Source organism: Scleropages formosus, chromosome 3, assembly GCF_900964775.1.
Source record: "Scleropages formosus chromosome 3, fSclFor1.1, whole genome shotgun sequence".
Lineage (NCBI taxonomy): Eukaryota > Metazoa > Chordata > Actinopteri > Osteoglossiformes > Osteoglossidae > Scleropages > Scleropages formosus.
The window spans coordinates 4,497,350-4,520,486 of NC_041808.1; the positions used below are offsets into that span (position 1 = coordinate 4,497,350).

Sequence of the window (23,137 nt, forward strand, 5' to 3'; positions counted from 1 at the left end):
TGCCTTGCGACGGACTGGCGTCCCGTCCTGGGTGTGTCCCCTTCCCCCTCCGGCCTTACGCCCTGTGTTGCCGGGTAGGCTCCGGTTCCCCGTGACCCCGTATGGGATGAGTGGTTCTGAAAATGTGTGTGTGTGTGTATTTAAAAAAACTATCAATAAATCAGTAGAAAAACTGCTGGCTAGCCCAGGATCGCAGAGGCTGGGAGAGATTCATTGTCTTATGCTCCACCTGGAGCGAAAAGTATTAATCTAATCTAATGTACAAACCCCATATCCAGAAAAGTTTGGACACTTGCAACAAAAACTAAAAACTGTAATTTGTTCAATCACTTGAACTTTTATTTAACTGATAAAAGCACTGAGAAAACATTTTTGGTATTTTCACTCCCAAAGCTAATTGTATTTTGTAAATATAAAAAAAAACAGAATGTGACGCCTGCAGCACGCAAAAAAAAGTTGGGACAGAGGCAAAACAAGATTGAAAATGTTACAAGTAACACTGTTCTGGAAGGTCCCACAATGAGCAGTTTGACGAATAACAGGCGATGTTATCGAGACTGAGCATAAAAGGAACATCCACCAAGGCTTAGTCTTTACAAGCAAAGATGGGTCGTGGTTTGCCGCTTCGTGCTCATCTTTGTGAGAATATTGTCAGTCAGTTACTTGACGGTGTTTCTCAGCGCAAGATTGCAAAGAATTTAGGTCTTGCAGTATCTACAGTTCATAATGTCGTGAAAAGATACAGGGAGTCAGGGAAAATCTTTGTGCGTAAACGCTCCGGGCGGAAGCCGCTGCTGAATGCCCGTGACCTTCGAGTACTCAGGTGCTATTGTTTGAAAAACCATCATGCTACCGTGATGGACATAGCCACATGGGCTCGGAAGTACTTCGAAAAATCATTGTCACTCGCCACAGTCCGCCGCTACATCAAGAAATGCAACTTGAAATTGTGTTATGCAAAGGGGAAGCCATTTAAAGTATGTTCGATTCTATTCTATTCTATTCTATTCTATTAATTTTGTAATTAATTTTTTATTCTATTTATTAATTTTGCGCAGAAACGCTGCTGAGCTCTCCGGACCCGAAGTCATCTGTCTGAGATGGACCGAAAGACAGTGGAAACGTGTTCTGTGGGCAGATGAGTCTACATTTCAGCTTGTTTTTGGGAAAAACAGACATCGGATTCTACATGCCAAAGATGAAAAAGACCATCCAGACTGTTACCAACGAAAAGTGCAAAAACCACCTTCTGTGAGGTGCATCAGTGCCCACGGCATCGGTGATCTGCATGTATGTATAGATAGCACTGATGCGGAGGCTTATGTTATGCTGGAAATTTGGAGAGACATATGCTGCTCAGTAAAGCTTACGAACAGATTACAGTTATTAGTTTTTGTTGCGTTTTTAGAAAATGCTCTAACTTGGCTAGAAATGGGCTTTGTAAAATATAACAACTTGTGTTACTGGGAGTTTGAGCAGGGAAATGGGTTCATTGAAAATCAAGGCTGGGAGGACGGTCTTGAGAGGCACCTCCTTGATGAAAAGTTGTCCTCGGGCTGAAAGCTTAATTTCCTTGAATTCGAGCCTAAACCTTCTGCTGTGTGTCGGTATTCTAATGAACGGTGTCATGACATGCGTCCTTACATCTATTTGTTTGTAATGATTACATAAACTTTGAAATCAAATGTGATTCTTTTCATGGGATTTGTTGAAACAAAAATAATTATGCATTATTATGGTCATAATTACGGTCTTATTCCTTAAAGCCAAGGACAAAACTAATCGTGTGTTTTCAATGTATATCTCCATTGGTCTGGTTTTGGGAACAGAAATACAGCTTACTATGGCAATATATTACATTAAAATATGTATTTTGTAATAACTGACAGTACATGCTTTATAAATGAATGCTCAGTTGTGTTCTGTAGACTTCCAGTTTGGCGGAGGAGGCTACAGAAGGAGTGAACATTAGCCTTCTCATTGTTGCAGAATAAAGTGATAGCAAGCAAGAGTTTCTGGAAAAAGAGATTATTGAAGTTGCTGTTGTACTGAAGGAGCACATTGTTCTGCAAGAGCTACAAAATGTTGATTGCTTAGGTTTTGTTTCACAATTTCCACTTTTATTATACCTGCAGTTGTTCTTGTGGTAAAAGCACAGTAAGGCTGTTTTCCATAGTTTTATTAAATGTAAATGTAAAGCATGTTGCATTTGTCATAATATTCTGAGTTCTATGTATACTAATACCAAAATACCCACTGTAAGTTTTGAAAAGAAATAAAATTGCATTTTGAATCTTCTTTGATTTTGATGAATCTATTTCATGTAGAACTATTAGAAAAGAGAAACTTAAGTTGTGTGGGCAAATTATGCAGTTCAACTTGTTGGAAAAACAACTCTTGATAAGTAACCTGGCTGCCTTAAGAAGACATGTTAATTCAACTCTAAGGAAAGATTAAAGCAACTTTTATTATTATTTTTGCACAACGATAAACCTCTTGTTGGTATCATTAAAAGAACTTGCTTAGACTTCAAGAATACAGTTGATGGGACTACTTTGCTAAGTGCACCGTGTCAGCCAAGTTTATTCCAAGTCTGAAGAACTCAGATACTCCTCGTTAAAATTTGAAGGAACTCAGACCTGTGCTAACAGCTGCAGTTTCTCAGCTATCTTAAACTCGAAATTTTAAAAACAGGTTACAAATTATTCTAAGATTTTAATTTCGTTTAATTTTCAGTATTTTACGGGGAGAGCAGTGAGTGGGTTGGACCGGGTCCTGCTCTCCGGTGGGTCTGGGGTTCGAGTCCCGCTTGGGGTGCCTTGCGGCGGACTGGCGTCCCGTCCTGGGTGTGTTCCCCCCCCTCCAGCCTTCTGCCCTGTGTTGCCAACCTGGTTAGGCTCCAGCTCCCCGCGCCCCCGCATGGGACAAGCGGTTTCAGACAACGAACGTGTGTGTGTGTGTGTCCGTTACGCTGGGTGCACTGGCTAATCCAAGGTCCCGCCGGACTCCTCCTCAGTTTCGGGCGGAGCGCCGAGCATCCCAAAAGCAACGACCCAGAGCGACTGAGACCGCAGAGCGACACTCGCGCGCCTTCGCACCGTGAGCCGCTGTTGGCAGGAGACGCCCATCCACGTGCACGAGAAAGAACCGTTACTCTGGTTTACGGCACCCAGCGCCCAACGTCCATGATGAGGATGCTCTACCTGTGGCTGCTCCTGGCGCTCGTCCCGCTGCTCTCGGACCCGTGGCCGGTGGGGACCGATGATGGTTGCTTCAGCGAAAAGAACTCCTTCTTCTGCGTGGGGGACGAAGTGCGTCGGATGCCCGCCGTCATCCCCAGCAACACCACCAGCGTGTGAGTAGGACGCAGCAGCAACACCACAGTAATACCACGGTGAAGGAGGGTATGAGAGAGAACCAGCTCGCACCTGTCCTGTCTCGTGCCTTTTTCACTGGTCTCTTCTTCTCCCGCATCCCTGCCGACCGTCACAGCATCACTCGCACACATCTGCCTTCCACTGAAAGGGCGCAGTTTAGGTTCCAAACTTTTTGTGTGGTTTCGTATAATAGTGTAGGTTAGTTTGCTGTGTGGGTGCGTGTTAATTTCTTTTTTTAATCTTGTACATGTATTTGTACCATTCACCTGTTTTACTAAAATCAAGGTTCTGTCGTGCAGTCTTTGTATTAGTTGGTCTTATTGATTTCATTGTTTTATTTTAGGTTTTATTATTGGCATGACGGTTTTTTAGGTTTTATTTATTCAATAAAGATTTTAATCGTTGGAAGTGGTGAATGGTGAAATTTTTACATGTCGAGTTGGACAGTGTGTGGAACGAGACACCTTTGGTGGGCTGGTAATCCATTCTGATCCTTGAGAAAAAAAAAAAAAAACCAGACACACAACAGCAGCATCGTGGGACTTGAACCCACAGCCTGGATCTTTTAATTCTCCCTCTGAAAATAAAAGGGAAAAAATGTGACTGACAACCATCCTGGATGCTGATTGTCACTCATCCGCCGCGCCCGTTTACAGATTTATTCACTGGTTTATTTGTGCGTTTAGCCTCTTTGCACAGCGAAGCTCAAACCTGCAACCTTCCGGTACCTTTCCAGCACATCAACCACAACTCCACCTGGTGGCCAGAGCATGCCACCCCCACCAACACACGAGGCTCCCACCTACTCTCTTGTTGTGTGGATGAAAACACACACACACACACACTTACTTTTATACATTTGTTTTAGCACATGCTTTTCTCCAAACGTGTGATTCTTAAGTACAGTTAGTTTCTTCCCACCGAAAATGCACCAGTGTTCATCACACACATACACACACACACCAGTCTGCCTTGTTACAGTGCCCCCCCGTTTCAGACAGTTTTCATTCATTATTGAAACACATTCGCACCTCCTGCCTCCTCACGTTCCCCAACAGCTGTTTTTGTTTGTTTGTTTTTGTTTGTTTTAGTTTTCTGCTCCACAGTCATTTTGCCCGTTTTCCTCGTTCCCTCGCGACTCTTCGCGACACGTGACACCGACACCCACCTTGTGCGAAATCCTTTATTGAAAGACATGCACTTGTTTCCCTTTGTTTTCCAACTGAACCGTGTGTGGGTCATGTACCTGTCAATACCTGGGTGACATCATCGCCGCCGATCAGGTCGCACGGGGTCGCGGAGGGAGTGGAGACACAGGTGGACCTGAGGGAATGTCCACTCCACTCCTTCACTGTGTTCCTCAGTTTCAATGTACATATATGACCTTCAATGAGTTTCACTTAAATGTGATTATTGATTTAATAAACAGATGATTGATTGTGACTGAATTACAGTAAGTCTGGTGGGCGTGTCTACGAGAGAAGCCCACGGAGAGAAGGGAATCGGAGCGGGTGATGAGATGGTGCTCGTGTGTAGGAAGGGTGTGAAAACGAAAAAATGAGCGCTTGTGTCGGGACTACGTTGTCTTTGTCTCAGTGCGTCTGTGGTAGAGCAACAGACATCAACCTTATGTACCGCCTCTGATCAGACCCATTGCTCTCTCTTTCCCTGCCTTTTTTCTCTTTCTTTTCTCTCTCTCTCTCTCTCTCTCTCTTTTTTCTCTTGCTCTCCTCTCTCTCTTTTCCTCTTTCTCTGTCATTCTCTCTGTCCCTTTTTTCTTTTTTCATTTTCTTTCTCACACTTTTTCTTTCTCTCTCTCACACTCCCTTTCTCTCACACTCTCTTTCTCTTGCTCATCCTCTCTCTCTTTTTCTCTTCCCCCACCCCTACCTCGCTCTCTCTCTTTCTCTCTCGGCAGGTTGTTGAAGCTGACGAAGCTCACGATCTTACCACCGCAGGCTTTCTGGGGACTGAACGAAGTGTCCGAAATGTACGCAGCCTCCCAGCACCCCACCATTCACACCCACCTCCACCCCCTGCTGTGCACTACACCTGGGGAACATCGAGGCTTTTCTGACTTATGATCCCAGCGATAGGCATACTTTTACAGTTTATTAACGTATCCCATCATGCCGAGGGTCAGCGACTCTCACAGGCCTGACTGTAACGTATTGCGTGTCGCCTACTCCCCTCCCCCCTGGGGTGAACGAACAAAGAGTCAATAAGGGCTATTTAGTTTCCATGTGCCGTGTTCAGTCTTTGAACCAGAACATGGTGTGTGGGGATGGTACAAACATGGTACAAACACGAGAGATGGAGATCATGGGCAGGAGCACTCGAGGGTTCACTCGCAAGAAGTGGAGTTCTCTTCAATGCAGCTGTACCGTGGTGGGGGACAGGGGAGTCACTGGAGGTTCAGGGACATGGCTCTGAGCCTATTTTCTGGGTGTTCGTGGGACAGATCGGCTACCATATCTACACTATGCTATATTTACTTCCATATCTATATAGTTATATACGTTAAGTAACTTGGGTATGATATTTTGTGTTTTTTTTTCAAGCCACACATCTGCCGCCCTTTAGTGCTACAGCAAGGATGATTTATTGAAAAGGGCAATGTAACACATGAAAAAAAAAATATGCAATAATCTTTTATTTTTTTTTCAAATAATAAACCTTATTTATTATATTCCCTGCTGTCCTGTTCCAGCATGCTGACGGAGAACGGGTTCCTGAAAGAGATCGGAGCACTCGCCTTCGCCAACCTCTCTAACGTGGTTAAAATGTATGTTTTTCTCCCTCATGTTCAACTCCACGTGAACGATGTGGAAAACTGTTACATCCCAGAATACTCTTCAGCTCTGCTTTCCCATTACAGAACAATCACCGCATCCAAATATCTGGCTGTGATCCATAAGGATGCCTTCTGGGATCTGCCGAATCTGAGATACCTGTAGGTCTGGTTTTATTATTTTTTGTTTTGAACATTGGTGCATAAAGTGGAAAGAAATAAACTTAAGAATCACATGTCTGCAGCTGTGTCTCTCTTTCTCCTAATGTTATGCACAAATTGTATTTTCTCTGAGATGTATGTCACTCTGGAGAAAACTGTCTGCTAAATGAATAAATGAAAATGCAACTGGGATCATACAAGGTGAGGACTGAACTTGCAGTCAACTTTGCTGAAGGTCTCAATGGATACTACCAGGCTCAGATTGAACCCAAAGCATCAACAGCACCTTCGGTCCATTGCAGGAAATAATGCAGCAATTGCACTAGAAAGCCACGCTTAGCACAGAGAACTGATGGTGTGTGTGTGTGTGTGTCTGTTTCCAGGTCCATCACGAACACCGGCCTCAAACGGCTGCCTGATTTCACCAAGATCCACTCAGCAGCACATGACTTCGTGCTGTATGTGTACATGTGGCTCAGTTTTTTGGGTCTGAATGAACTTTATAACCATCTGGATGTGGAAATATGATATAAATGACCCCTGAGGATGCAGGTGATTGATCATTAAAAAGAAATGTCACATTTTTCAAGCTAGTTGTGACCCTTGTGTTCCAGTGACTTCCAGGACAACCTGTACGTAGACGTGATTCCACCCAACGCCTTTCTGGGAATGACCACTGACATTGTGGAGGACCTGTAAGTTGAACGTCAAAAGGCATACAGTTGAGTTGTAACTGGTTTGGTGTCCAATCAGAAGCTAGATGTTTGAGTCCATTCAGTCAGCTTCTTGAGCCTCTCAAAGAAAAGTATATTTAATCACCCATCCCTCTTCCTACAGGAGACTGTCCAGGAACGGGATCACTGAGGTGCAGAGCCATGCCTTTAACGGCACGAAAATGACGAGGCTGTGAGAATTCCTTTCATTCCTTTTCAAGCTTTCGCACCCTTACCGTGCAGATGCAAAAGCAGGTGAAGCAGGTGTGGCTGGACAGGTAACTCATCTTCCTCTTTCCATCCTCAAGGTTTCTCATGGGAAACCAGCAGTTAAGGCACATCCACAGCCAGGCCTTCACGGGAGCAGAAGGCCCTGGTCTATTGTAAGTACAGTCATGTTATTTACCCACCTGGCTGTTTGCCAGCCCTGCGCTGGTCACATCCCTCAAGCACAGGTGGAGACCCTCTGGATCAGTTAATGCTGGAACAATGGTTTCTCAGACCTTAACCCATCTTACAGTTTGCTAAAACACTGCAAGAATGTTACATGAGCCTCTGAGTGTATTTGGCGGCACAGGGACATCTCGCAGACAGCTGTCAGCACCCTGCCGGAGAACATGCTTCACGGCCTCAAGCTGTTGAGGGCCGTGGCAGTGCAGAACCTGAAGAAGCTGCCCAGGGCGGAGCTCTTCACTCAACTCATCAAGGCCAACCTGACTTACCCGAGCCACTGCTGCGCCTTTGCCAACTTAAGGAGGAACATGTAGGTGTTGTACCACGGTTCATCGAGCTGGTGCGTACGTGGCTTCCTGTCCTCGCGGGGACATTTCTGCTAACCACAGTGCATGTGTCCATGTTCGCAGGTCCACGGAGAGCCCATCCTGCAGTCTACCCAACATTCAGGAGGAAGAGCCACACTTCTTCTGGGAGAACTGTCAGACAAACAACGAGGTATCCTGCTTCCCCAAGCCAGATGCCTTCAACCCGTGCGAGGACATCATGGGCTCCACCTATCTGCGCGTGTTCATCTGGCTCATCAGCATGTTGGCGATTGCTGGCAACCTGCTGGTGCTAGCCGCGCTGCTGAGCAGCCCCTACAAGCTGACCATGCCACGCTTCCTCATGTGTAACCTGGCCTTCGCTGACCTCTGCATTGGTGTCTACCTGCTGATCATTGCCGCCATGGACAACCACACTCGCTCGCAGTACTACAACTACGGGATCGACTGGCAGACAGGGCCCGGATGCACCATTGCCGGCTTCATCACTGTCTTTGCCAGCGAGCTGTCGGTCTACACGCTCACGGTTGTCGCTCTGGCGAACTGGCACATCATGTTTCCGCTCCTAGCGGACCAACGCACACTGCTGCGGCACGCTCGCGCCATCATGACCGTTGGCTGGGTCTTTGCCTTGCTGGCCGCCGTGCTCCCTGTGGTTGGGGTTAGCAGCTACTCCAAAGTGAGCATCTGCCTGCCGATGGACGTGGAGACGACAGTATCCCAGGTGTACGTGGTGGGGCTGCTGCTGTTGAACGTCCTGGCCTTCCTGGTAGTTTGCATCTGCTACCTGCGCATCTACCTGACTCTGCGCAATCCCAACTTTGTTCCAGCTGGTGCCGACATGGGCATGGCGCAGCGGATGGCCATGCTCATCTTCACCAACTTCCTCTGCATGGCTCCCATTTCCATCTTTGCAATCTTGGCCGCGCTCAAGCTACCCCTCATCACCATGTCCCACGCCAAGGTGCTGCTGGTGTTCTTCTACCCCATCAACTCGTGCTCCAACCCCTTCCTCTACATCATTTTTACCAAGACCTTCAAGAAGGATTTTTTCTTTCTGACCAGCCGCTTTGGGTTCTTCAAAGCCAGAGCGCAGGTGCACTGCACCGAGATGCCCTCACCCCCGAGAAGAGTCTGGGTGTCTACCCGCAATGATACCCTCCACTCTCTGGAGTCACTTAACGATTTTCGCTGAGCTCTGACCCCAGCTACCTTAACCTTTAACACCTGCACCTGTCAATCTCCATATAATATTGATGGCAGATACTGAAAGTTGTGTGTTAGTTTTACATTTATTGATTTAGCTGATGCTTTTCGCCAAAGCAACTTGCAACGTTAAGGTTACAATTTCAAGCTTACAATTATGTACCCATTTATACAGCTGCGTAATTTTACTTAAGCAATTTTTATGGTAAGTACCTTGCTTGCGGGTACTATAGCTAGAGGAAGAGATCAAACCTGCAACCTTTAGGGCCAAAAGCAGTAGCTCTAACCACTATGCTACAAGCTGTCCCTCGTTGTTGTGTTTGCAATGTTGGGTTGTGTATTTGTGCAGTCTTTCTGTTTTTAACTGCAGTTAATAAAGGCAAAAAAAAAAAAAAAAACATTTGGGTTTGTTTCAACCTTCAATGGTCAAGTACACAACACTGGGTGCACAGTTGGAGAGGGAAGGGACACACCCCGGACAGGACACCAGTCCGTCACAAGGCACCGCCAGTAGGAGAGTGGGCAAAGACCTAGCCTGCTGCACCACTGCATCCCTTTCAATGCTCAAGGAAACAAACACAAGATTAGTTGCGCACACAGGGATCCCGCCTTGCAAACGAGAACTGACTGAACTGCGTTGAGCAAAGGCCCTACAGTTCTGTGCACAAAGTCCCACAATTATGGACACAAAGCCTATTATTCAGTCATCTTTTTCATGGTCAGTAGTCTATGTTTTGTTATTAACTTCAACTTTATTAAAATAAAGTTATTAATATCATACACAGTTAAAAACAATTGTCAATAAGTTTACAACTAAACAAATTAAAAACAACTACATTTCCTACGGTTGGTCAAAAAAGCTTACTAAACAATCATTACACGAAATACATTTTCACAATACAGCAACAAAGTCTCTCTCCAATAACAAACATTCAAAACTCATTAAAAAAAGAGAACAATTCCCCTTCCTGGCTTCAGAATACACGACCGGCCTACATCTTCCACACACCAACATACCCATGAAAGGACCATCCCCCAATAGCAGCCTGACCTAAAACATCATATCGCGTACATGCATCTCAAAAACATATGAAATACTTCTAGATTACAATATAAAACATTACCAACCCCCCTAAAACCCAAGATCAAACTAATGAACACAAAACACATACACATATAATAAGTTATAATCATCAATATCAAAAACCAGTTAAAAGTGCACAAGGTGACCAAATAAAAAGAAAGGCTACTAAAATTCTGTGAACAAAATACTGTACACATAAAATCCACATGTATTAAAAGAATAAATGTAAGAAAGAAATATAAATATACAAGGGGGTAAGATACAAGAAAGTACAATATATTTTGAAGAGATGCAGTTCCATAAAGCAGATGTCCATCTTCAGAGCTTCAAGAACATTCTTCCATGAGGCCTTTCCATCTGTCCTTTGCCTTGTGGTAGCCCCAGGCGATCACATCCCGCTTTATCCTGAACTTCAGTTCAGCTCGAATTTTCAAAAAAAAAAAAAAAACACCATAGGCTCTCATTTTCAACCCCTTTCGGACAAGGTTAACGCGTGCATTCCACAATTCTCTATTTGTCAAGCTTACAATCAACCATATCCTACCAGAGGCTGTGATTACCTTGGGGGACAGTCCCTTCATAATATCATCAAAAGTCAACGCCATCTTCCCGTCCAATTCCCTGCACAAGGGCTCGACCAGTGATCAGACTGTCCTGGCATAACCGCAATCCCAAAAAACATTTTTAATTGTTTCCGCACCTGAACACTGGGGTCGCGGGCAGTCAGGACGTCCAGTCAACCTGTGCCTATAAAGTTTCCCCATTAGGGGCAATCTTTCACGAAGGCACTGCCAGTTTAAATCTTGTAGCCTATTGTTGAGCCCCTTTGGCTGAATTTGGGCCCAAATGTCTTCCCCAAGGCCCAACATCACTCGCGTTCCCCTCCTCTCCAGCAAAGCATTATATAACACTTTATGCTTGAGGAGGGTGCTAGCATCAGTGTCTGCCGGAATGATTTTACTCCATTTCACCATCTGCTTGTAGTGGTCTGGCAGAGACTCGGCCTTTGTCCAACATTGGACCACGAATTCACCAAATGCCGCAAAGGGAAAGACACCCAGAGGCGACGAAATGCTGGTGTGGGTGTTACAGGGGAGCTGCCAGACGGAAGCAGTGCTGCGCAAAAAAAGGGCAATCAAATTTTAAAGGGAAGTCAAGGACCCCCTCTTCCGCCCCATCCTTCCCTAGGTACATCACCTCCCTCCTCACAAACTCATGTTTCCCACCCCATACCAAGCCAACGCATCTTTAACAAACCTTTTCCATAAGCTGCAAAGCATGGGCTACACGTGAGCTAAATAAAGTAAGGTCAGGAGGACATCAACTTTCAGAATGAACACCTTATCCAGGAAGAACAGAGACCTCGCCTTCCACGGCCCCATCTTCTGCCCAGGCGATCGCGTCTCTGATAAGATGTAAATTCCAAACTGCCGAACGCCCAGGAACCCTGCACGTCTGGTCTTCGTGGACCAGGAGCACCATAACCTTCCTCAGATGCTCAGTAAGGATTTTAACTATTAACTTTACGTCAACGCAAAGTATGGGCAGGGGCCTCGAGTTGCCCAGATCAGCCTTATCACCTTTCTTGTGCAACAAGGACAAAACCCCAGACCTCATGCTCTCAGTTAACTTACCTTGGGTCAGCACTTCTTCCAGAACCTCGAGGAAGACAGGGCCCAGGACATCCCAGAATGTGGAATAAAATTCTACCGGCAGTCTGTCCAAACCTGGGACTTTCCTCTGGTTCACTTTGGAAAGCACCTCGGACAGTTCCCCCAGAGTGATGGGTGCCTCTAAGGGAGCCTGGGAATCAGCCGGGAGGGTCGCCTTCAAATGCTGTAAAAAGGTCCCCTGTAACAAGGTCAGCTTCCCGTACCGTAAAAATACTTTTATAAAACTCTCTAGCGACCTCAAGCATCCAGGCTTTATCCTTAACCAGCTCTCCTTGCCTAGTCTGCAAGGAAGTAAAACCCATGTCTTGACGGAATTCCCTCACTTTATTAAAGAAAAAGAAGGAACATTTTCCATCTTCCGCCAATTCCCTTATGCGGGCTCCTGCAATGAGAGCACTAGCTTGCTGGTCATATAATCACCTCAACTCAACCTTTAGCTCCCCTTCTCTGACACTATTAAAATCTTTCCCATTATTATGATGGGCATAAAGCTTTCTCAACTTTTTCTCCACTCTCTGAATAGCTCTCCGAGATTGAGCTTTCCTACGGACACAATACCGCTTAGTAATAGTCTGCACCTTCATTTTGGTGGCTTCCCACCAATCCAAAACAGAGCTGCAAAAGGGTTTAAACTCCTGCCACACCTTAAAATGTTCATAAAAAAAGGCTTCTATACTCCTTCTCCTTCAAGATATCAATATTTAGTTTCCAGTACCCAGGGCCATGTAACGGGGCCTATATGGAAACCGTAGCCTCAACCATTAAATGGTCCCTCGGCCAATAAGGAGAGAGATGGACCTGTTTAAAAATAACAGAGTTGGAAGCTAAAATATAATCTAGGTGACTTTGTGCTCCTCTACTATTACACCAAGTGATGCCGGGATGACTGGGGTTGCATACTCTAAAACCATCAGAAAGACCAAATCTGGACACAGACACCATCTGAAACCACTTGCCCTAAACAGGGTCACAAAGCCTAACCCAGCAACAGAGGACACACCCAGGACAGGACACCAGTCCGTTGCAAGGCACCCCAAGCAGGATTCAAACCCCAAACCCACCAGGACTAGGTCCAACCCACTGTGCCACCGCAGCACACCACACTGCATCCCCCTCAAATCTGGACATAAAATTCTTAAAATGCTTGATACTAACATCCTCTTTACCCTCCAAATATATATTAAAATCTCCACCAATTATTAAATGTCTATTACCGACACAAAAGGGGCCCAACTCTTCTAAAAGAGTTACGTGGGATGCGGCCTCTAGCGGAGCATAGACGCACATCGCACCGATGCACTGTCCCCTCCAGGTGGTGTCCACTCCCAATACTCTACTCTATGTAACGGTAAACGTACTTAAATTCTCAAAACTTCAATCACCAAAGAGAATGTTGATACCTGTGGAGTGGACGCCACCCACACTCCAGCACGATCTACCCTTCCTCCAACCAGCGGAGAATATGGCCACATCCCGCTGGTCCCAAAGGTGGACTTCCTGTAAAAAGCATAACTGGAAGACAGAGGGTGCAAGTCTATCAAACATTGCTGCTCTTTTCAAAACATTCTTCAGTCCTCTGACATTTAAAATTAAAATTTTAAAATCAGCCATGAAAGGGAACAAAATAGAATAAACTAACCAACCATAAGAACAATAAAATCTTGTTAAACCTTGTATTGTGTAACAGAACTGTTTACAGTACATATGACAATAAACTCTTGAATCTTAAAATTCATTAAAACTGTTTTAAAACACAAATTCATTCCCCTCCTGACATTTCTATTGTACTCTCAAAATCTACAGCAACATATGGCTGTTCATTAACGTCCTCATTTTCATCTGAGTAAAGAGGGGAACTTATATTGTAGGGGGGTGCGGCCACAACCAGCCAATCTGTATGACCTCTATACCCTACCGGCAAACATTGGTCTTGGTCCTCCTCCATCTTTGCTGCCGGTTTTTCTTCTTTCATACTCACCCCCTCCTCTCTTCTGCTCTTCTTGTAACCTTTTGGAGTGAGGCCTTTACTCCTCTTCCTGTTTGTGTCCTTGGGGTACCCTGGGCTTTGGTGGGCGAGGTCACTGGTATAGCAAACAACGTCAGGTGTTCCTTCTCTGCTCCTGGCTCTGCATGCACCTGCTCCTCAGCAACATTGGGTTGAAAAAGCATCCTTTCCTCCCTTCCGCCAGACACCCGGCTCCCCGACATGGCGTCGGCATAGGAGGGTTTCCTGTGAGAGCAGGTGCGGGTGAGAAAATCTAACACAGAACCTTGTTCAGCCTTGCGACTCCTTACCTCCTTGCTCAGCCTTAGCGTCTTCCTTGCCCTCATGTCCTCTTCCCAGTTTCCTTGCCCCACTCCTTTGTCCTCCTTGACTCTTTGTGATCATCAACCTCTTGCCTGTTTATCGACCTCGTCTTTTGGATTTCCTGTTCTACGACGTACGCACCTCGGAGACCTTCGCCTGTCCTGTGACAACGATTCTTGGATTTCCCATATTAAAGCCCCTGTGCTCCGCACTTGGGTCCGTCAACTTCCTTCCAGAATACACCATGACAGTTTGTATTTATTAATTAATTAATTACGTTTAGTGTAGTGAAGTGTGGATTAGTTTGTTGTGTGGGTGCATGTTGTGTTCTAATTCGCATATGTATTTTTATCATTCACCTATCCCACTAAAACAACAATAGGGGAGACGTGTTGCGTAAAGGGAATCACCCAAAAACGGTAGGTAAGGTGTATGGTAACACTGTGGGAACAGGCCAGGGGACCCCCCCCTCTTTAGCAGTGAATTTTACTGGTAAGTTTCCTTTTAATTATGTATTATTTTGGTTTTAAGGTTTTTAGTGCTTAAAGGTTCTGCCATGCGGTCTTTGTATTAGCTGGTCTTATTGATTTTTATTGTTTTATTTTAAAGTTTATTATTGGCATGGCATTGCGGGGTGCGGTGGCGCAGTGGGTTGGACCACAGTCCTGCTCTTCGGTGGGTCTGGAGTTCAAGTCCCGCTTGGGGTACTTTGTGATGGACTGGCGTCCCGTCCTGGGTGTGTCCCCTCCCTCTCCAGCCTTACGCCCTGAGTTGCCGGGTAGGCTCCGGTTCCCCGTGACCCTGTATGGGACAAGCGGTTCTGAAAATGTGTGTGTGTGTGTGTGTGTGTGTGTGTGTATTGGCAGGGCAATTTTTAGGATTAATTTATTGATTGAACAAAGATTTTAATAATTACCGGAAATGATGAATGGAGAAATTTATTTCTGTAGAGTTGAACAGTCACAGTGTGTGGAGCCATACACGCGGCTTGGTGGGGCTGGTGATCTATAGGGGGAAAAAAATAAATAAATCCTGGCGGAAAGGGGGTCCTCGGACCGAGAGCATTATTTCTGTGTGCCGGTGTTCAATTAGGCGTTGAAGATAAACGCTGCCTCTGCGCCCTTTTTCGCCTCATCCAAACCCACGGCGCTGCGCGCCACACAGTGTTTCTCTGTCTGACACAGACGTCACTTTAGAGAAAAGCATCTGCTAAATGAATAAACTAAGTGAATGTAAGTTAATGAATGTAAATGAATGTAAGTTGCACCAGCTTGTTCCGAAGTAGTTAATGTTACAGTGATTAATATGTCCAGAAAATATTGTACCCTGGCTTTCTTTTTTTTTTTTTTTAGTTTATTATGCTCTGTAACACAACGGCAAAATGTTCGTGACGAACGAGATGATGCGAAGAAATTTAGTTGATCTTAGGATGCGTCCTGACGCACTTAAGAGGGCAATTATTTCGGTATAAATCACTTCTGTGTCGGACGCGAGGACAGTTTGAACATGACATGTTGCCGCGTCTTACGATGACTTATGAATCATGAGCGTGCAAATAAAAGGAGGCAACCCACACCGATCGGGGGAGGGACGTCCAGCTGTCCGGAGCCGTCCGGAGCTGTCCGGAGCTGTCCCATCACGTTGCCGTGAAAAGTCTCGCCGCGTCTTGTACGGATCTCCTGCGGCTGGTCGGTTCCAGCCAGGGGAGAAAGAATTTTTTTCACGACGTGGGGCGGCAAAGCCCTGCTGTCGCTGAGGGAATCCCAAGAGCAAGAGGAGCTGGTGTCCGAGGAGAAGCAGGGAGCGCGATCCCGGGTCAAAGTTAAGAACGGCTCATTCCACGCCACGGCGCGCGCAGAGTGAGAGTACACCGGCGTCAAGAACCGAGTCAGCCGGTAGGACGAAGTTTGTCTCATGACAAGGTTGTTCACACATGTCATATGATAATGATATGATGATATGGTTGTGTATTCTGTATGTTGCGTGTTAGGCAGTAAAACAGTGTTGTGTTTTATTTGACAGTTAGTTGCAATCTACACTTTTGAGACTGAACGTGACGGATTCGTGTGAAATGTCGGGCACGTGTAGTGTGTGGTAATAATATTGTATTTGCGAAAAACAAGTGAAATTGCTGATTTCGGTAAATACTCTAAGGAAGTACATTGAAACTGACGTTACGTTGGGTGTGTTGGGCAATCCGTGAGCGGACTCCATAGGGTTCTTTTCTCACGGTCCCACCGGACTCCTCAGTTTCAGGCGGAGCGCCGCGCATCCCAACCGCAGCGACCCTCAGAGCGGCTGAGACCGCAGAGCGACGCTCGCGCTCCTTCGCACCGTGAGCCGCGTGTGCGCGCTGGAGCTGTTGAGAGGAGACGCCCATGATCCGCGTGCGCGAGAGAGGAGCGTTACTCCAGCTTACCGCACCCAGCTCCCAACGCCGATCATGCTCCGGCTGTGGGTGCTCCTCCTGGGGCTCGTCCCGCTGCTCTCGGACCCGAGGCCGGTGGGGGCCGATGATGGCTGCTTCAGCGAAAAGAACTCCTTCTTCTGCGTGGGGGACGAAGTGCGTCGGATGCCCGCCGTCATCCCCAGCAACACCACCAGCGTGTGAGTAGGACGCAGCAGCAACACCGCAGTAATACCACGGTGAAGGAGGGTATGAGAGAGAACCAGCTCGCACCTGTCCTGTCTCGTGCCTTTTTCAGTGGTCTCTTCTTCTCCCGCATCCCTGCCGACCGTCACAGCATCACTCGCACACATCTGCCTTCCACTGAAAGGGCGCAGTTTAGGTTCCAAACTTTTTGTGTGGTTTCGTATAATAGTGTAGGTTAGTTTGCTGTGTGGGTGCGTGTTAATTTCTTTTTTTAGTATTGTACATGTATTTGTAACATTCACCTGTTTTACTAAAATCAAGGTTCTGTCGTGCAGTCTTTGTATTAGTTGGTCTTATTGATTTCATTGTTTTATTTTAGGTTTTATTATTGGCATGGCAGTTCTTAGGTTTTATTTATTCAATAAAGATTTTAATCGTTGGAAGTGGTGAATGGTGAAATTTTTACATGTCGAGTTGGACAGTGTGTGGAACGAGACACCTTTGGTGGGCTGGTAATCCATTCTGATCCTTGAGAAAAAAAAAAAAAACCAGACACACAACAGCAGCATCGTGGGACTTGAACCCACAGCCTGGATCTTTTAATTCTCCCTCTGAAAATAAAAGGGAAAAAATGTGACTGACAACCATCCTGGATGCTGATTGTCACTCATCCGCCGCGCCCGTTTACAGATTTATTCACTGGTTTATTTGTGTGTTTAGCCTCTTTGCACAGCAAAGCTCAAACCTGCAACCTTCCGGTACCTTTCCAGCACATCAACCACAACTCCACCTGGTGGCCAGAGCATGCCACCCCCACCAACACATGAGGCTCCCACCTACTCTCTTGTTGTGTGGATGAAAACACACACACACACACACACACACACACACACACACACACACACACTTACTTTTATACATTTGATTTAGCACATTTTTTTTTTTCAGAACCGCTTGTCCCGTACAGGGTCACAGGGAACCGGAGCCTACCCGGTAACACAGGGCGTAAGGCCGGAGGGGGACACACCCAGGATGGGACGCCAGTCCGTCACAAGGCACCCCAAGCGGGACTCAAACCCCAGACCCACCGGAGAGCAGGACTGCAGTCCAACCCACTGCGCCACCGCGCCACCGCACCCCCCTGTTTTAGCAGATGCTTTTCTCAAAAGTGACGTGCATCTCATAGAAAATCCAATGTGTTCATTACATAGGAGAAGGAGAGACATAGTTACAGATGTCGTGATTCCTAAGTACAGTTAGTTTTTCCACCAAAAATGCACCAGTGTTCATCACACACATACACACCACACTTTGCCTTGTCACAGTACCGACCCCCCCCCCCCCCCCAGGTCAGACGATTTTCATTCATTATTGAAACGCGCTCGCACTTCCCGCCTCCTCACGTTCCCCAACAGCTGTTTTTCTTTGTTTGTTTTAGTTTTCTGCTCCACAGTCATCCTGAGGGACTGTCCACTCCACTCCACTCCAGTCCACTCCACTCCTTCACTGTGTTCCTCAGTTTCAATGTACATATATGACCTTCAATGAGTTTCACTTAAATGTGATTATTGATTTAATAAACAGATGATTGATTGTGACTGAATTACAGTAAGTCTGGTGGGCGTGTCTACGAGAGAAGCCCACGGAGAGAGGGGAATCGGAGCGGGTGATGAGATGGTGCTCGTGTGTAGGAAGGGTGTGAAAACGAAAAAATGAGCGCTTGTGTCGGGACTACGTTGTCTTTATCTCAGTGCGTCTGTGGTAGAGCCATGGATAGCATCCTTATTTACCATCTCTGATCAGACCCATTGCTCTCTCTTTCCCTGCCTTTTTTCTCCTTCTTTTCTCTCTCTCTCTCTCTCTCTCTCTCTCTTTTTCTCTTGCTCTCCTCTCTCTCTTTTCCTCTTTCTCTGTCATTCTCTCTGTCCCTTTTTTCTTTTTTCATTTTCTTTCTCACACTTTTTCTTTCTCTCTCTCACACTCCCTTTCTCTCACACTCTCTTTCTCTTGCTCATCCTCTCTCTCTTTTTCTCTTCCCCCACCCCTACCTCGCTCTCTCTCTTTCTCTCTCGGCAGGTTGTTGAAGCTGACGAAGCTCACGATCTTACCACCGCAGGCTTTCTGGGGTCTGAACGAAGTGTCCAAAATGTACGCAGCCGCCCAGCACCCCACCATTCACACCCACCTCCACCCCCTGTTGTGCACTACACCTGGGGAACATCGAGGCTTTTCTGACTTATGATCCCAGCGATAGGCATACTTTTACAGTTTATTAACATATCCCATCATGCCGAGGGTCAGCGACTCTCACAGGCCTGACTGCAACGTATTGCGTGTCGCCTACTCCCCTCCCCCCTGGGGTGAACGAACAAAGAGTCAATAAGGGCTATTTAGTCTTGATGTGCCGTGTTCAGTCTTTGAACCAGAACATGGTGTGTGGGGATGGTACAAACATGGTACAAACACGAGAGATGGAGATCATGGGCAGGAGCACTTGAGGGTTCACTCGCAAGAAGTGGAGTTCTCTTCAATGCAGCTGTACCGTGGTGGGGGACAGGGGAGTCACTGGAGGTTCAGGGACATGGCTCTGAGCCTATTTTCTGGGTGTTCGTGGGACAGATCGGCTACCATATCTACACTATGCTATATTTACTTCCATATCTATATAGTTATATACGTTAAGTAACTTGGGTATGATATTTAGTGTTTTTTCTTCAAGCCACACATCTGCCGCCCTTTAGTGCTACAGCAAGGATGATTTATTGAAAAGGGCAATGTAACACATGAAAAAAAAAATATGCAATAATCTTTTATTTTTTTTTCAAATAATAAACCTTATTTATTATATTCCCTGCTGTTCTGTTCCAGCACGATGATACAGAACGGGTTCCTGGAAGAGATCGGAGCACTCGCCTTTGCCAACCTCTCTAACGTGGTTGAAATGTATGTTTTCCTCCCTCATGTCCAACTCCATGTGAACGATGTGGAAAACTGTTACATCCCAGAATACTCTTCAGCTCTGCTTTCCCATTACAGAACAATCACTGCAGCCAAACATCTGGCTGTGATCCATAAGGATGCCTTCTGGAATCTACCGAAGCTGAGATACCTGTAGGTCTGGTTTTATTATTTTTAATTTTGCTTTTTTAAAGCTCGGTCAGTGGGACGCTTCAAAATGGCATGTTCTTGGCTGTGTGCTCCAGCTTCCTTTAAAAAAAAATTCTAGGAAGGTTATCAGGATTTGGGGGGTGCGGTGGCACAGTGGGTTGGACCACGGTCCTGCTCTCCGGTGGGTCTGGGGTTCGAGTCCCGCTTGAGGTGCCTTGTGACGGACTGGCGTCCTGTCCTGGGTGTGTCCCTTCCCCCTCTGGCCTTACTCCCTGTGTTACCGGGTAGGCTCCGGTTCCCCGTGACCCCGTATGGGACAAGCGGTTCTGGAAATGTGTGTGTGTGTGTGTGTGTGTGTGTGTGTGTGTGTGTGTGTATATGTGTGTATGTCTCTTTGGAGACAACTGTCTGATAAATGAATAAATGTAAATGTAACTGGGATTCATACAAGGTGAGGACTGAAGTTGCAGTCAACTTTGTTGAAGGTCTCAATGGATACTTCCAGACTCAGATTGAACCTAAAGCATCAACAGCACCTTTTGTCCATTGCAGGAAATAATGCAGCAATTGCACTAGAAAGCCACACTTAGCACAGAGCACTGATGGTGTGTGTGTGTCTGTTTCCAGGTCCATCACGAACACCGGCCTCAAACAGCTGCCTGATTTCACCAAGATCAACTCAGCAGCATATGCCTTCGTGCTGTATGTGTACATGTGGCTCAGTTTTTTGGTCTGAATGAACTTTATAACCATCTGGATGTGGAAATATGATATAAATGACCCCTGAGGATGCAGGTGATTGATCATTAAAAAGAAATGTCACATTTTTCAAGCTAGTTGTGACCCTTGCGTTCCAGTGACTTCCAGGACAACCTGTACGTAGACGTGATTCCACCCAACGCCTTTCTGGGAATGACCACTGACATTGTTGAGAACCTGTAAGTTGAACGTCAAAAGGCATACAGTTGAGTTGTAACTGGTTTGGTGTCCAATCAGAAGCTAGATGTTTGAGTCCATTCAGTCAGCTTCTTCAGCCTCTCAGGAAAAGTGTATTTAATCATCCATCCCTCTTCCTACAGGAGACTGTCCAGGAACGGGATCACTGAGGTGCAGAGCCATGCCTTTAACGGCACGAAAATGATGAGGCTGTGAGAATTCCTTTCATTCCTTTTCAAGCTTTCGCACCCTTACCGTGCAGATGCAAAAGCAGGTGAAGCAGGTGTGGCTGGACAGGGAACTCATCTTCCTCTTTCCATCCTCAAGGTCTCTCATGGGAAACCAGCCGTTAAGGCACATCCACAGCCAGGCCTTCACGGGAGCAGAAGGCCCCGGTGTATTGTAAGTAGTGTCATGTTATTTACCCACCTGGCTGTTTGCCAGCCCTGCGCTGGTCACATCCCTCAAGTACAGGTGGAGACCCTCTGGATCAGTTAATGCTGAAACCATTGTTCATAGCTGAGTTTAGAGATGAGCAGAGCTGGTCCAAAAGCTTCAAACCAGCTGCCCAAATTGAACGTGAGGCTCCCTATCTCACATGGGTGATGTGCGGTGCTTCGTAAGCCTCAGACCTTAACCCATCTTACAGTTTGCTAAAACACTGCATGAATGTTGCATGAGCCTCTGAGTGTATTTGGCGGCACAGGGACATATCGCAGACGGCTGTCAGCACCCTGCCGGAGAACATGCTTCACGGCCTCAAGGTGTTGAAGGCCGTGGCAGTGCAGAACCTGAAGAAGCTGCCCAGCCCGAAGCTCTTCACTCAACTCATCGAGGCCAACCTGACTTACCCGAGCCACTGCTGCGCCTTTGCCAACTTCAGGAGGAACATGTAGGTGTTGCACCACGGTTCACCAAGCCGGCGTGTATGTGACTTCCTGTCCTCGTGGGGACATTGCTGCTAACCACAGTGCATGTGTCCATGTTCGCAGGTCCACGCAGAGCCCATACTGCAGTCTACCCGGCATCGAGAAGGGAGAGCCAGGCTTCTTCAGGGAGTACTGTCAGACAAACAACGAGGTATCCTGCTTCCCCAAGCCAGATGCCTTCAACCCGTGCGAGGACATCATGGGCTTCACCTACCTGCGCGTGCTCATCTGGCTCATCAGCGTGTTGGCGATTGCCGGCAACTTGCTGGTGTTAACCGTGCTGCTGAGCAGCCACTACAAGCTCACCGTGCCACGCTTCCTCATGTGTCACCTGGCCTTCGCTGACCTCTGTATGGGTGTCTACCTGCTGCTCATCGCCACCATGGACACCCACACTCGCTCGCAGTACTACAACTACGGAATTGACTGGCAAACAGGAACTGGATGCACCACTGCCGGTTTCATCACCGTTTTTGCCAGCGAACTGTCGGTCTACACGCTCACGGTGGTCGCTCTGGAGAACTGTCACACCATCTTTGCGCTCCAAGTGGACCAACGCACACAGCTGCGACACGTTCACGCCATCATGACCGTTGGCTGGGTCTTTGCCTTGCTGGCTGCCGTGCTCCCTGTGGTTGGGGTTAGCAGCTACTCCAAAGTGAGCATCTGCCTACCGATGGACGTGGAGACGACAGTAGCTCAGGTGTACGTGGTGGGGCTGCTGCTGCTGAACGTCCTGGCCTTCCTGGTAATGTGCACCTGCTACGTGCACATCTACATGACTGTGCGCAATCTCAATTTTGTTCCAGCCGGTGCCGACATCGACGTGGCGAAGTGGATGGCCGTGCTGATCTTCACCAACTTCCTCTGCATGGCTCCCATTTCCTTCTTTGCAATCTTGGCCGCGCTCAAGCTACCCCTCATCACCATATCCCACGCCAAAGTGCTGCTGGTGTTCTTCTACCCCATCAACTCGTGTGCCAACCCCTTCCTCTACGCCTTCTTTACCACGACCTTCAAGAGGGACTTCTTCATCCTGGCTAGCCGCTTTGGGTGCTTCAAAGCCAGAGCGCAGATGTTCTGCACCGAGATGTCCTCATCCCAGAACAGAGTCTGGGTGTCCACCCAAAAAACCAGCAATGATACCCTCCACTCTCTGGAGCCACTTAACCATATTCACTGAGCTCTGACCCAAGCTACCTTAACCTTTGACACCTGCTCTTGTCAATCTCCATATGATATTGACGGCAGATACTGAAAGTCATGAGTACTTTGTTGGATTCCAATGATTATGTGGAGTACTGATGCTGAGCAGTTGTGCTTTTGAATTTATAAGTTGTGGTGTTCTTGGCGGTCAGGCAATGATTAATGCAAAGTTATCATGATCAGTATCTATTTTGTTGATCAGTCATTGAGTTTTGTTTTTCCAGTATTCTGAGTTGTTAGTTTTACATTTATTCATTTAGCTGATGCTTTTC

General features: G+C 46.7%; 3 protein-coding genes across 6 annotated transcripts; 2 read left to right on the top strand and 1 right to left on the bottom strand.

Annotated features, from left to right (window-relative positions):
* Positions 1–2,999: 2,999 nt before the first annotated feature.
* Positions 3,000–9,089, top strand: LOC108932624 (lutropin-choriogonadotropic hormone receptor-like). The gene is made up of 10 exons (XM_029250015.1): positions 3,000–3,355; positions 5,296–5,367; positions 6,088–6,162; positions 6,256–6,330; positions 6,714–6,788; positions 6,945–7,025; positions 7,168–7,236; positions 7,352–7,426; positions 7,621–7,806; positions 7,907–9,089. Exons 1-10 carry the CDS (start codon positions 3,186–3,188, stop codon positions 9,015–9,017), a joined length of 1,989 nt encoding a protein of 662 aa, XP_029105848.1. The 5' UTR covers positions 3,000–3,185; the 3' UTR covers positions 9,018–9,089.
* A 1,869-nt stretch (positions 9,090–10,958) lies between these two features.
* Positions 10,959–14,496, bottom strand: LOC114910162 (uncharacterized). Of its 3 annotated transcripts, none has more exons than XR_003797538.1 (4): positions 13,701–14,496; positions 13,186–13,297; positions 11,747–11,963; positions 10,959–11,228 (listed from the first exon to the last, which is right to left on the bottom strand). XR_003797538.1 is itself a non-coding variant. In XM_029250018.1 (4 exons), exons 1-4 carry the CDS (start codon positions 14,114–14,116, stop codon positions 11,080–11,082), a joined length of 816 nt encoding a protein of 271 aa, XP_029105851.1. In that variant the 5' UTR covers positions 14,117–14,496; the 3' UTR covers positions 10,959–11,079. The 3 variants fall into 3 exon arrangements, 2 of the variants coding, with proteins under 2 accessions (XP_029105851.1, XP_029105850.1); XM_029250018.1 differs by having other exon boundaries at positions 11,747–11,948; positions 13,764–14,496; XM_029250017.1 differs by having other exon boundaries at positions 13,764–14,496.
* Positions 14,497–15,586: 1,090 nt separating this feature from the next.
* Positions 15,587–23,137, top strand: LOC114910161 (lutropin-choriogonadotropic hormone receptor-like). Of its 2 annotated transcripts, none has more exons than XM_029250014.1 (11): positions 15,587–16,015; positions 16,344–16,700; positions 18,763–18,834; positions 19,555–19,629; positions 19,723–19,797; positions 20,422–20,496; positions 20,652–20,732; positions 20,874–20,942; positions 21,058–21,132; positions 21,437–21,622; positions 21,723–23,137. In XM_029250014.1, the coding sequence occupies exons 2-11, from the start codon at positions 16,537–16,539 to the stop codon at positions 22,840–22,842; spliced, it is 1,992 nt and encodes a 663-aa protein (XP_029105847.1). In that variant the 5' UTR covers positions 15,587–16,015; positions 16,344–16,536; the 3' UTR covers positions 22,843–23,137. The 2 variants fall into 2 exon arrangements, with proteins under 2 accessions (XP_029105847.1, XP_029105846.1); XM_029250013.1 differs by having other exon boundaries at positions 15,588–15,988.

Excerpts from the sequence above, each read along its gene's own strand:
- LOC108932624 (XM_029250015.1), top strand. The coding sequence starts at position 3,186 with ATGATGAGGATGCTCTACCTGTGGCTGCTCCTGGCGCTCGTCCCGCTG. Across the intron at positions 7,026-7,167 it reads ACTGACATTGTGGAGGACCT|GAGACTGTCCAGGAACGGGA; the intron begins GTAAGTTGAACG and ends CTCTTCCTACAG. Across the intron at positions 7,427-7,620 it reads GCAGAAGGCCCTGGTCTATT|GGACATCTCGCAGACAGCTG; the intron begins GTAAGTACAGTC and ends TTGGCGGCACAG.
- LOC114910162 (XM_029250017.1), bottom strand. The coding sequence starts at position 14,116 with ATGAGGGCAAGGAAGACGCTAAGGCTGAGCAAGGAGGTAAGGAGTCGC. Across the intron at positions 13,298-13,763 it reads AGAGCAGAAGAGAGGAGGGG|TTATGCTTTTTACAGGAAGT; the intron begins GTGAGTATGAAA and ends TCTGTCTTCCAG. Across the intron at positions 11,964-13,185 it reads GGGTGGCGTCCACTCCACAG|GGGACCTTTTTACAGCATTT; the intron begins GTATCAACATTC and ends ACCTTGTTACAG.
- LOC114910161 (XM_029250014.1), top strand. The coding sequence starts at position 16,537 with ATGCTCCGGCTGTGGGTGCTCCTCCTGGGGCTCGTCCCGCTGCTCTCG. Across the intron at positions 16,701-18,762 it reads CCCAGCAACACCACCAGCGT|GTTGTTGAAGCTGACGAAGC; the intron begins GTGAGTAGGACG and ends CTCTCTCGGCAG. Across the intron at positions 21,133-21,436 it reads GCAGAAGGCCCCGGTGTATT|GGACATATCGCAGACGGCTG; the intron begins GTAAGTAGTGTC and ends TTGGCGGCACAG.